The sequence below is a fragment of the Oncorhynchus masou genome, chromosome 32 (genome assembly GCF_036934945.1).
Source record: "Oncorhynchus masou masou isolate Uvic2021 chromosome 32, UVic_Omas_1.1, whole genome shotgun sequence".
Taxonomy (NCBI): Eukaryota; Metazoa; Chordata; class Actinopteri; order Salmoniformes; family Salmonidae; genus Oncorhynchus; species Oncorhynchus masou.
In genome coordinates this window covers 52,761,962-52,775,710 of record NC_088243.1, presented here as the reverse complement: position 1 = coordinate 52,775,710, position 13,749 = coordinate 52,761,962, and the positions used below count along the sequence as shown (strand labels likewise).

At 45.1% G+C, this 13,749-nt stretch overlaps 1 protein-coding gene across 1 annotated transcript in view; it reads right to left on the bottom strand.

Moving 5' to 3' along the window:
- klhl3 (kelch-like family member 3) overlaps positions 1 to 13,749 on the bottom strand; it is a 35,500-nt gene that overhangs the window by 19,985 nt on the left and 1,766 nt on the right. The window contains exons 2-9 of the mRNA XM_064954349.1: positions 12,805 to 12,927; positions 11,360 to 11,466; positions 11,026 to 11,147; positions 9,665 to 9,827; positions 8,330 to 8,439; positions 7,560 to 7,676; positions 7,174 to 7,323; positions 6,916 to 7,033 (exon numbers count right to left, since the gene is read on the bottom strand). Coding sequence (XP_064810421.1) covers positions 6,916 to 7,033; positions 7,174 to 7,323; positions 7,560 to 7,676; positions 8,330 to 8,439; positions 9,665 to 9,827; positions 11,026 to 11,147; positions 11,360 to 11,466; positions 12,805 to 12,927 — 1,010 coding nt within the window. The remainder of the gene's footprint in view (positions 1 to 6,915; positions 7,034 to 7,173; positions 7,324 to 7,559; positions 7,677 to 8,329; positions 8,440 to 9,664; positions 9,828 to 11,025; positions 11,148 to 11,359; positions 11,467 to 12,804; positions 12,928 to 13,749) is intronic.

Genomic DNA, 13,749 nt, shown 5'->3' with positions numbered 1-13,749 from the left:
GATCTGTGCCGACACAATCCTGTCTCAGAGCCCCAAGGACAATTCCTTTGGCCACACGGCTTGGTTTTTGCTCTGACATGCTCTCTCAACTGTGGGACAGGTGTGTGCCTTTCCAAATCATGTCCAATCAATTGAATTTACCACAGGTTGACTCCAATCAAGTTGTTGAAACATCAAGGATGATCAATGGAAACAGGAAGCACCTGAGCTCAATTTCGAGTCTCAAAGCAAAGGGTCTGAATACCTATTTAAATAAGGTATTTCTGTTTTTTATTTTTAATATATATAATTTAAAAAATGTAAAACCTGTTTTCGCTTTGTCATTATGGGGTATTGTGTGTAGATTGATCAGGCAAAACATTTCTTTAATACATTTTAGAATAAGGCTGTAACGTAATAAAATGTGGAAAAAGTCAAGGGGTCTGAATACTTTCCGAATGCACCGTATAAGCAAAGATTGAGCTAACGTGTGAGTTTGTGTGCTCTGCCCCTCCTCCCATGATCAGGCAGTTCATACCCAATTCACGTCTCCTTTCCTTCAGTCTCATACACTAAGGCTGGTACTGTAGGTCTATAGTATCTGACTTATACAGTATTGCACAGTATAGAGACAGTAATATCCCACTGTTGGCTTCACTTTCACAGAGAAACAAAATAACTATTATTGTGTTTCATTGTGAGAGATGTGGGGTACCCCTGCCTACGGGGAAGCACTCTCTGCCTGCATGACCTGTCTTGGGTTAGATCACGCACGGAGAGTGGTTAGAGAACCCAACAGTTGTTTGTTCTGCGCCTCCTTTGGAGAACACATGCCTGGAGGGGATGAGGGCCCCAGTACAGTACTACCCATCTGAAGACCATATTCCCCCCTCTGAGGTGATGAGTCGTCGTGGCAGCACCCCTTTGGCCACTTTGGGGGCCCCCTTCAAACTTAGTACGGCTGAGGAGTTGATCTGCCCCAAACGTACAGCGAAAAGCCTGAGGGAGGAATTGAATGCTTTATGGGGGGGTGATGACGACGACGATGCCCTCTCTCTCCGCGCTACAGACGAGTTGGAGTTGGGTGACAGTGCTTCAGTGTTCCGAGCACATCAGGGATCGACCTAGTCCACAGCGCCATCTGTAGCTGGGAACACTGCTACAGAGGCACCCCCGGTGGTGAAGGAAGCAACACGGGAGCTTTTAGCAAGGGTGGCTATCGCCCTGGAAGAAGCGCCATCTGAGCAGCTCCTTATCCCCATCTGCCCCCAGCGTCCCTGACAAGGAGATCATCGATAAGGTGCCTTGCCTCAAACCAGAACCAGAAAGAGTAAGTGATAAACGGCTGCAAAGCACTTTCGGTACCCTCTGCATCATGGTGCACCTCGTAAACGCGGCTACGATGCTGCAATCATACCTTGCCCTGCTGATCCCTCGCATCCCAGGGGTTCGTGATGAGCTTAAGGAGGTCACAGAGGTGTCAAGGCTACTCCAGACAGACATGGAATGGGCCAAAGTCAATGCTTTGGCTTCAGTAATGACTTCACACCGCCATCTTTGGCTGACAGAATCTAAACTGCCACCGCCAGTTCAGAAAACATTCTTGGAGCTCCGCTTCACTCCAGGTTCCACCTTTGGGCCAGGGGCCAACAACATCATCAAGCAGACTACAAAACTGCGTAAGAATAGAGAGATTTTGCAGGAGTTCTTGGTAACTGGGCTCCCTACCACCACCGCCCCTCGGAGGAGCTGGAAGACAGGGCAGGATGTCCAGAGGGCTCCAGCAACTTCTTGGCCACCCTCCTCCCCCACTGAGACAGCAGGGGCAGGGAAATGGGAACCAGTGTTTTACACCCCGACAGCACAAGGACAGGAGACGTGACCACCCTTACAAGCAGCAGCATGCGGCTAAGGGTGGGCCCCGGCACCCCTCCTGGGGTGCTGGCGGTCGGCCATCTCACCCAGGCCCAAAGAGCAAACTGGGAGATTTAGGTGGAGTCTCCCTGGGTACTGGGCACAGTCCTCGGGGCATACAAACTTCAGTTTTAATGCCGAACGCCCTCCAACAGGGGCATCTGGGTCAACTCGTGGCACGCCGGTTGGAGATAGCCTCGCTTCTGAGCAAGGACACAATCAAGAAGGTAGAGCCACTAGAACGGCTGGGTGCGTTCTACTCCAGATATTTCATAGTGCCGAAAAAGGACTGCAGCTTTCGGACGATCCTGGACCTGCGCGGCCTCAACAAATGTTTAAAGGAGCTCAAGTTCAAGACCATGGCTCCCGAGACGACCATGGTTCAGCCTCCTGTTGTCCCTCCTCTCTGGGACCCAATGGCAGCTGCTGCTGAGACCCGACCTGCTCTCTCAGGCTCGAGAGACCCTCTGGCATCCAGACACACACAGCCTCCAGCTTTGGGATTGGCCCCTGAGAGGCGTAAATGGAAAAGTCTAGGCATTCAGGACAAAGTGGTTCACAAGTTGCAGAATGCCAGGGCTTCCTCCACTAACGCGTCATATCAAATGCGGTGGGGCATATTCTGTACTTGGTGTGAGGGTCAAAATGTTACCCTCGAGTCGTGGGATGTACAAACGGTTTTACACTTTCTACAATCATTGCTTGATGCGGGCCGAGCGTCATCTACTTTCAAAGTGTATTTGGCCAGATGGGCATCCAGTACTTTTGCTAGGTAATATCAAGTCAATGTTGCTGCCGCAACCAGGTCGGGATGGATGTTAGGTGTTGCCTCCACTTCGCTGGAGGGGGATAGAGGCACACGGCAACCATGACTGCCCTGAGCTCAGTCCTACGGGATTTTGCTCATCTGGCCATGCCTAGTTCACCGATTAATATGGTATTGTGATACCAGATTGGAGTGTCCAATATAGTGCTACATAACGAAGGTTACATATCTAACCACGGATATGCGAGCTATTGCATCACTCTAATCCTCTTGTCGGTGATCTACGGCGTCTAGAAAAGGACACGAGGAGGGAGTAGTGCGGCGGCAGCTGTTTAAGGGGGCCAGCCACAGCAGTACCCAGTACATGTGACTAATCTGAAATTCTTAAACAGAATGTACCCTGCCGAGCGGAAGGATACAATATTGGAGTGATCTAATAGCTCGCATAACCGTAATTACATACGTAACCTTTGTTTTCCTGTAGTCCCGCCCATTAAGTGCTGTCAATCAATATCATCCAACATAGCAGTTACAGCCAATAAGAACTGCTAACAGGGGTACAGGGTCTGTCTGCCTGCTTATCTGCTCTTTCACCACAGATGAGATCACTACACTGCCTGATACACCAGAATGTGCTTTGCACTTAAATCAGCAGTGAGTTAAAAAACACTATGGACTCAGTTATGGCCAATGTTCCCTCTAAACTGCGGGCGTGTGCGCAGCTCCCCTCGGATTGCCGCACAGAAGAAACATGAGCCTGAGCAGAGACGTATGACATTGAACTTCATTCAATGTTCCACAGTTTTTCCCTTTAGTTAACACTATGAATGTTTTGCTCTACTGTGGGGAAAAAATAGGTTTCTTGCATCAAAAGGTAATAATTCTCAAGAGAGCAGCCTATGAGAGCAGCCTAACCGCGATATGCAACTGTTCAGGGAAGTCAGGAACCAATACATGCAGTCAGTCAGGAAAGCTAAGGCCAGCTTCTTCAGGCAGAAGTTTGCATCCTGTAGTTCCAACTCCAAAAAGTTCTGGGACACTGTGAAGTCCATGGAGAACAAGAGCACCTCCTCCCAGCTGCCCACTGCACTGAGACTAGGTAACACGGTCACCACCGATAAATCCATGATTATCGAAAACTTCAACAAGCATTTCTCAACGGCTGGCCATGCCTTCCGCCTGGCTACTCCAACCTCAGCCAACAGCTCCGCCCCCACCGCAGCTTCTCGCCCAAGCCCTTCCAGGTTCTCCTTTACCCAAATCCAGATAGCAGATGTTCTGAAAGAGCTGCAAAACCTGGACCCGTACAAATCAGCTGGGCTTGACAATCTGGACCCTCTATTTCTAAAACTATCCGCCGCCATTGTCGCAACCCCTATTACCAGCCTGTTCAACCTCTCATATTGTCTGAGATCCCCAAGGATTGGAAAGCTGCCGCAGTCATCCCCCTCTTCAAAGGGGGAGACACACTGGACCCAAACTGTTACAGACCTATATCCATCCTGCCCTGCCTATCTAAGGTCTTCGAAAGCCAAGTCAACAAACAGGTCACTGACCATCTCGAATCCCACCGTACCTTCTCCGCTGTGCAATCTGGTTTCCGAGCCGGTCACGGGTGCACCTCAGCCACACTCAAGGTACTAAACGATATCATAACCGTCATCGATAAAAGACAGTACTGTGCAGCCGTCTTCATCGACCTTGCCAAGGCTTTCGACTCTGTCAATCACCATATTCTTATCGGCAGACTCAGTAGCCTCGGTTTTTCGGATGACTGCCTTGCCTGGTTCACCAATTACTTTGCAGACAGAGTTCAGTGTGTCAAATCGGAGGGCATGCTGTCCGGTCCTCTGGCAGTCTCTATGGGAGTGCCACAGGGTTCAATTCTCGGGCCGACTCTTTTCTCTGTATATATCAATGATGTTGCTCTTGCTGCGGGCGATTCCCTGATCCACCTCTACGCAGACGACACCATTCTATATACTTCCGGCCCGTCCTTGGACACTGTGGTATCTAACCTCCAAACAAGCTTCGATGCCATACAACACTCCTCCCGTGGCCTCCAAATGCTCTTAAATGCTAGTAAAACCAAATGCATGCTTTTCAACCGATCGCTGCCTGCACCCGCATGCCTGACGAGCATCACCACCCTGGATGGTTCTGACCTTGAATATGTGGACACCTATAAGTACCTAGGTGTCTGGCTAGACTGTAAACTCTCCTTCCAGACTCATATCAAACATCTCCAATCGAAAATCAAATCAAGAGTCGGCTTTCTATTCCGCAACAAAGCCTCCTTAACTCACGCCGCCAAACTTACCCTAGTAAAACTGACTATCCTACCGATCCTCGACTTCGGCGATGTCATCTACAAAATTGCCTCCAACACTCTACTCAGCAAACTGGATGCAGTTTATCACAGTGCCATCCGTTTTGTCACTAAAGCACCTTATACCACCCACCACTGCGACTTGTATGCTCTAGTCGGCTGGCCCTCGCCACATATTCGTCGCCAGACCCACTGGCTCCAGGTCATCTACAAGTCCATGCTAGGTAAAGCTCCGCCTTATCTCAGTTCATTGGTCACGATGGCAACACCCATCCGTAGCACGCGCTCCAGCAGGTGTATCTAACTGATCATCCCTAAAGCCAACACCTCATTTGGCCGCCTTTCGTTCCAGTACTATGCTGCCTGTGACTGGAACGAATTGCAAAAATCCCTGAAGTTGGAGACTTTTATCTCCCTCACCAACTTCAAACATGTGCTATCTGAGCAGCTAACCGATCGCTGCAGCTGTACATAGTCTATTGGTAAATAGCCCACCCTTTTTCACCTACCTCATCCCCACACTGTTTTTATCTATTTACTTTTCTGCTCTTTTGCACACCAGTATCTCTACCTGTACATGACCATCTGATCATTTATCACTCCAGTGCTAATCTGCAAAATTGTAATTATTCGCCTACCTCCTCATGCCTTTTGCACACAATGTATATAGACTCCCCTTTTTTTGTACTGTGTTATTGACTTGTTAATTGTTTACTCCATGTGTAACTCTGTGTTGTCTGTTCACACTGCTAAGCTTTATCTTGGCCAGGTCGCAGTTGCAAATGAGAACTTGTTCTCAACTAGCCTACCTGGTTAAATAAAGGTGAAATAAAAAATAAATAAATAAATTTAAAAAATCCGGCCGTGATTGTGGTCCCATAGGGCGGCGCGCAATTGGCCCAGCGTCTTCCGGGTTTAGCCGGGGTAGGCCGTCATTGTAAATTAGAATTTGTACTTAACTGACTTACCTAGTTAAACAAAGGTTTGTTTTTTTTTATTAGAAAAAATGTGAGCTTAGGCAGGAGATATTTGCTTTTCTCCATGATTGCCGCCACAAGAAAGCCAACACATATCTAGTAAATGATTGATGAGGAGTTCGTATCAGATGGGGGGGTTTTCAGTGACATCTTCATTCAATTGAATGGACTTAATTTGGGACTACAGGGGAGGGATAAAACAGTTATTCACATGACTGAAAAAAAACAAATTTCTTTCTCTATAAAAAGTAGTTTAGTTTATTTTCTCCTCTGATTTTAGCCCCAAAAAAACACTACATTTCTCTACACTGCGCAACTATATTCAGTCATCATCAGTACAGATCAATGTCAAAATTTTTAGACAAACTGAAAGCTAACTTTGCAATAAGATTTGATGAGTTGAAGTCCCCATTGAGCTGGTGCAGTTTGTTACAGGAACCTGTTCTCTACTGATGCGCTGGGAGAGAGCCTTCTCCACAAAAACTAGTCAACTGAGATATGCTGTGCATAAAAGGTTTCTGTGTGTAAATGAAAACAACTTCATCTTTTATGTACGTAAAACGAACAGGAAAGTAAAAAATAATTAATGTGATCCAGGTCAACTGGGTTATAAGTACAAATGCGTTCCATTGTTTAAGCAATTTGATGCACAGAATTAGGCTAATCTTGAAGCACTTAAAATTCACTCTAAGTTAATATTTATTTTATTTAAATAAAAGTGCTTTATAAGATTATAATCCATAATTATAATGCATTGTTTTTATACCGGTTTTAGGAAGAGTAATCCCATGTAGAAAATGTCCCTGTAAATAACCTTCTTCCAATCTGGCCCCCATAATACAATAGTTGAATAGCCTTACAATAAAAGGCTTTTAGGTTTCCCCAGCAGACCAGAAAAGTCAGAGGGGAGTGTGTAATTTCAGAGGTAGTAGAGACCAGAGTGTGTTTACCTGCTCGACAGCGTCTGGATGGCAGGTCAGCAACCTGGTACCAGCGGTCCTCCTTGAAGTCATAGCACTCCACACTGCGGATGGCTTTAGGAGCCTGACCACCCACCACTATCATCACCTAACACACACACACACACACACACACACACACACACAACAAGAGGGCTCCTATTTAGCTACATGTAACAGTGTGTGTGACAGTGTGTGTATAAATAACAGTGTGTGTGTGTCTATGCGCGCATATGTGTGTTGTCTGACCTTGGGCAGGCTGATAGGCGTGCGTGGGCGTGTACGGTCAGTCTTGATCAGGTGGCGCTGATCAGAGGGCAGGAGGTGGTACTTCATGGCCTCTATCAGGAAGTCCTTGCAAATGTTGTTGTTTTTGATCAAGGCCTCCTCCTCCACTATCTACTCCACGGACACAGCACAGTGAGCACACACAAAGTGCAGACAGGAAGACAATAGAGCCACATGAAACAAGCACAATGTGTACAATATTTTCAAGATCACCATCTGGAATAAAACATATACACCGGTTTTCACATCTCACAGTATGATTTCTATGCTGGAGAATTTGGGAGCTTGATTCATTATTAATGCTACATGAAAAAACAAGATGAATGGTGGTGATGAGTGTGACCAACCTGCACCAGGTAATCTCTGGACAGTAGTGGCAAACGAACGTGCTCCATCAGCTTTGGCATGTGCTCCAGACGAGCTTCCCTGTTGTGTTTTATCCATGCAACCATGGCCTCAAACACCTGAGAGAGAGAACACAGAGTTAATTACATTTACGGGGGAGGACAAGAACTGGATCGAACCGGTGCTGTGACTCCCCTCTATCTGAACACACAGACAGACAGCCATCTGCCATATCTCTCTCTCTCTCTCTCTAGCTCATCCAACCTGCTCCGTTCCCTGAAGATAGATAGGATCAGAACCGTGATTGAAGAGACAGGAGACAGGGGCAGAGACATTAGAAACAGGGCTGGTGTCATGTTGGTGTGTACGTGTGGGTTGGCTTTGCTTTGTATGCACATTAGCAAGTGGAGCATGAGGCCTGGAGTGGGATGGTCAGCACTGGCAGCAGCAGCTCTCTCTCCCTCTATGGTAAGTCACTTTGGGACGGGGATCAGGCTGTTTGTGACATGGCTGTCCTCTACTACAGCAGGAGTGAGTCACGAGGAGTCTGTTGTTATGGTGAGTGTCGTCTGAATAAGACCAGGAGGAGAGAGCTTGAGAGCCTGAGCTAATTCATAGCACAGATAGTAGAGTTCCTGGAATGCACTTGTCTTGCATAGTAATTGGAAGTGAAGTACTCTTCATAGGATAGGATAGGTTAGGATAGGAGCCTGCAGTGTGTGACTGAACAGAACAGAAGCAGAGGGAAGTTTGGGATGTTCTGGTGGCTGACCTTCTCCTCTGTGGACACGGTGAGTTTGTCGCTGGAGATTAGACTGCACACCTGCTGTAGAGACAGGCCCATGAACTCCTCTCCCAGCATCACCTCTGAGAAATGCTGCTCTGTTAAACAAACACAAGCACATGGTTAAGCAACACAACTAGGCTTCTCACAGAATGTTACACCCCTGAGAAATGACAAAGGTCATCAGCATTTGGCCAGCAAGCTCCAGTAGTTTACCACGTCTCCACAATGTAAAGTCAAATTTGATATACTCAGTCTTGACAGCTAGCTGGGATACTGGGCTTTAGAAGAAGAATGTCCATGCAAAACAGGACAAGGGTAATATCTTCTAACAGTAGTCTTAATCAAGAACTTCCAAAGGTATTTTTTCTGGATAAAAAAAATGGGTGTGGTGGTGGGCGTGGTAGGGGGGCATGGCAATGAGCGCGGTCGGCCGTCGGCAAAGATTTTAGAGCCCCCATTCTTGGCACCGTAGAGAATTTTTTGAAATTCCACAAGTTTCTCCATGGAGCTGAGAATATATTTAGCCGTTTTAAAGAGAATTGCAGTTTTAAAGCGAATTTCCTACAATTCTACAGTTTGCCATGCAGCCGAGAGAAAATGTTGCCATTTTAAAACTAGTTTCCTGCAATTCTATGCATTTTGCCATGGATAATGCTATGTTCTTCTGCTCAAACAGAATAACAAAATGAATACTGATAAATTAATTGTTTTTTGAATTTTCAGTTCTCCCCATCTAGCTTTTATTTTGGTGATTGTTGGTTCTCAAAAATTATATTTTAAAAAATATATATAGGTCCATTATCTGGTTTTAGTCCTTTGAGTCCTCTGAAACCATTTTTCCATCCCGAAAATATATATTTTTAAATTATAATAAAATTATAATTTTAGGCGGCCCGCCCAAGGATTAGATTACAGTGGTAGAAAGTAGCCTATCATAAATGCCAACTTTGTACAGTATAGGGTTACGACGAAACCAGTATCACAATACAATAAAAGAAGTATGGCAAGGAAAGAAAACCTGAAGAGGGAAACAAACATCATTATGTTGTCATCCAGTTACATTTGTTTAGTTTTCAAGCTACAGCACACAATATTTGACATAAAGCAGGTTTTTGAAGATCCAAAGAGTTTGGTCTGCGCCACGGTTTAATTTTTGCCATGGAAAATCGGGTATTGAGATTCTGATTGCGCCACAACCCTTCGGCAGTTTGCTTTTTAACTGCCTTCTGACCAAGACAGAGGCCAGTTTCTCCATCCCCTCCCCTAATTCCCACATGCTCTGCCTTTTGAATCATAGAAGTGAGGTGGGAGTCCACTCACCAGCATAGGCATGGGACTGGTTGAGGAGCTGTGTGCATGTGTGGAGGTCAGCAAAGGCTCGAATGCCCAGACAGTTGGTGGAGTGCAGCTGGCTCTGCAGGAACTCACAGCACACCTGCCTCACGTCCATCAGCTGCAGGAGACTGGCTGCAGGCAGGAGTACCTACAGAGACACACCTTAGGTCAGAACACAGAGCAGGAGACACTATAGACATAACAGACATCTAAGCAACCCACAAAAGGGAGAGAGAGAAAAGAGAGAGCAGGCCCCATAAAAGACACGATCATCAGGACAACTAATAGAATACACAGTAACAGGGAACAAATCTCATTGTGCTTGTTTTTCCAATGCCAAGCAAATCTCCATGTTTTCATTTAGAACTCAGAGGATTTTAATATTATTGAACAGTTTGAAGAATATTTTGGAGGCAGACTCATTCCAATTTCATTCCAGTGTTAGAGTTAATACCAAAGTAGAAGCCAACCGAAACAGAGGCCAGACTCAGAATGGACAAAGGGCCAGGAAACAGACAAATATTTACTAGGATAAGGGCTTAAACTGGGAAAACCACAAAACAAGGACAGCAGGGATTACAGGGGAACTCTGCATCCCTGGCTGTTTCTCAGACTTTGACCGGACAACTGGAATAATATGTACTGGTGGTATATGTTGGTCAATTCTAAAGGAGCCATTTGGCTTCTCTGGTTTATTAGCCTCCATCCTGCCAGTCTGTTGGTACTATTGTGTGCTTTAACAGGCAGCCCAGCGCTCCCATTTGCCCACATCCCCACGCAGTGCAAACACATAGAAACTAGGTCACTTAGCTCGGCTCTTCTTTGAAAAGCCCTGTGATTATTCATGTTTTTGCCTGTTGCCCTTAGGTCTGAACAGGGAGCTACAGGCTGACTATTATAGTGGGTGTTTTACGCAGCTGTGGTCCACACATTCTGAGAGAGCCCACACAGAAAGTACTGTAGCACCACACACACACAATGAAAAATGATCCAGTCTTATGACGAGACTTGGATGCCATTCTAAAAACACACACACACACGTCTAAGCAGGCATGTTGCAAACACAGAGGATTTCCCCTCGCTCCATGCACATTTCCTGAGCTAATAATAACAGGAAATAGCCTGCCTGCTGAAACACTGGCCTCACCAGCAAGGAAGGAGCAGACTGTCAACGCAGGAGAAAGGGAAAGGCCCGGGTAGGTGGAGACAATTCTATGCCACTTAAACAGCCAGTAAATTTGAAGAGTCCAATGAAGAACACAAAAGCAACATGAAAGGATCCATGGAATCCAATGCTGGACTCAGTTTAACTTGGTTGAGACACAGATGGGGACGCTGTAGCTCACCTGAACGTTGTTCTCTGTTACTTCAATCTCAGCTGTATAGATATAGTCCACCAGCTTCCTAAGTGTCTGGCCATCCACATCCCTGATCTCCACCTGCTGGGCTTTGCTCTCACTCATGTCCCCTGTCCACCACACACATAGTGAGAGAAACCACTTGAGAAGGTTTTATGTGACAAGAGGAAAACAATCATCTCACTGTTGCAATAAAGTGGGCCTCACTTTCACAACATTTTTCACTTGACCCATTACTTTCACAATGATGACAAATGTAATCTATACACACAAATGCATACACTACACTATTTACCTTGAACTATATGTAGTGTAATAATACCTGTGAACATGGCACAGAAGTAGGGGCTGCAGGAGGCTAGCACCAACTTGTGAGCTGGCACCTCTATGTTTCCCGCCACCAAAAGAACGTCGCACAGCATTTTCTTACTGTAAACACAAAAGATCCGAAAGGTTGGCTGTTGATGAACTATGTTTTCAACAATCATCATACTGATGATTTCTTATTAACTGTCAACTGGATGTATAAATGCTCCCGCTGTGTGCCGAGGTCATTGTATTAGGTAATTGCACAGTAGGCTACTCGGTGCCAAGAATAGGCTGTTATGTATAATGTGTAGGCTATTAATGTGTATAATGAGTTATATTATCTGGGTTAAATTATCAACACATTAGAATACTTATTTTCAATGATGGAAAAGGGGGATACTATGGAACTAGATAAAACAAAAGAACACCACGCTTTGCAATGCGGGGGGATCGTTCCGTGTAATTTCAGGAAGCCATGACACCCACCATCTAAAATTGTTCTGAAATCGATTCTGTACTTAGAAACAGACCCCACGCCAATCCGACACCAACAACATCCAGCTGTGATTGGGACTCCCATAGGGCGGCACACAATTGGCTCAGCATCGTCCGGGTTTGGCCGGGGTAGGCCGTCATTGTAAATAAGAATTTGTTCTTAACTGACATGCCTAGTTAAAAAGTGGGGGTTCCGTGGCTGGGTTTTAACAATGTCTTTGGATTACTTGTGTCTTACTCACTAACCAGGTTTCCATGCAACCTTTTTATGCAAGTAAAGTATGTGTCAGATCAAAAATGTCATGACAAGCCTGATGGAAACATAAAATGTTTTGGTAAACTTTCCATATGTTGACAAAACAAAATAAGCTAGAGAAGGTGGGAAATGTAGGTGGACGTGCTTTTATGAGCAAATATTGATATAATAACCATCATATCAAAGTAAACTTGTAGTCACACAATGACATGTTGTGTGGTCCTTCCACTATGACTCATTGGGAAGGAAAGCATGCAGTTTCTTAGGCTACAGGCTACAGAAATAAATTATGATTACTTCATTGTTGGTTTCAGAGCGCGCAAGAAAAGCTTTTCACTGTACTTTTGCATGTGACATTAAAACTTGAAGATTAAATAAGTTATAATGAACTTCACAGGGTGGTGAAAGTGCAAGGTGATGAGCTTGATGCTCCTTTCCAAAAAGTATTGAGGGTCTTTCTCTGGTGACATGATCATCGATGCTTGGCTGCCATTTGACAAAAAAAATTCTCGCTCTTTTGTCCATAATAATCTCATTGTGTAGGCTATAGGTGTGCTCTAGCCAACAGCGCTATCTGCTCACACGGTATCAAATCTAATTGTATTCAACATTCTGGCTTGAAGAGTATTAGAGAGGTCCATTTCCAGACTTTAGTGTATTTAAGAAATTTACTCATCTGTGTCCTGGCAAGGGTGAAACCAACCCACCTCCTTAAGTCATTCATCAGCTGAAAAGCCTTTCTCATATGGGTGTGGTTGAAGGTGTGCATCCCTGCATCCACTGCATCCTCCTCGGAGTCACAGGTTGGCTGCTGGACTCTAGATTCGTGACTGGTCAGGGATAAACTGGACATAAATAGACTTACCTAGCTAGGATAGCTCAAAGATCATTAACCTCAGTCACAACCCTAGCAGATTAAACTCCACACCATGGTGAAGGAGTGAAGCAGAGACCTGGCTTTGTGGAATCTAGCTCTGACTACATCGATTCGCCCAAATTCAATACACACACACACACACACACACACACACGCACACACCACCGTTCAAAAGTTTGGGGTGAATTAGAAATGTCCTTGTTTTTGAAAGAAACGCGCATTTTTTGTCCATTAAAATAACATCAAATTGATCAGAAATACAGTGTAGAGATTGTTACTGTTGTAAATGACTATTGTAGCTGTAAACGGCAGATTTTTTATGGAATATCTACATAAGCGAACAGAGGCCCATTATCAACAACTATCACTCCTGTGTTCCAATGGCACGTTGCGTTAGCTAATCCAAGTTTATCATTTTTAAAGGCTAATTGATCATTAAAAAACCCTTTTGCAATTATGTTAGCACAGCTGAAAACTGTTGTTCTGATTAAATAAACAATAAAACTTGCCTTCTTTAGACTAGTTGAGTATCTGGAGCATCAGCATTTGTGGATTCAATTACAGGCTCAAAATGGCCAGAAACAAAGTACCTTCTTCTGAAACTCGTCAGTCTATTTTTGTTCTGAGAAATTAAGACTATTTCATGCGAGAAATTTCCAAGAAACTGAAGATCTTGTACAATGCTGTGTACTACTCCCTTCACGGAACAGCACAAACTGGCCCTAACCAGAATAAAAAGAGGAGAGGGAGGCCCCAGTGCACAACTGCGCAAGAG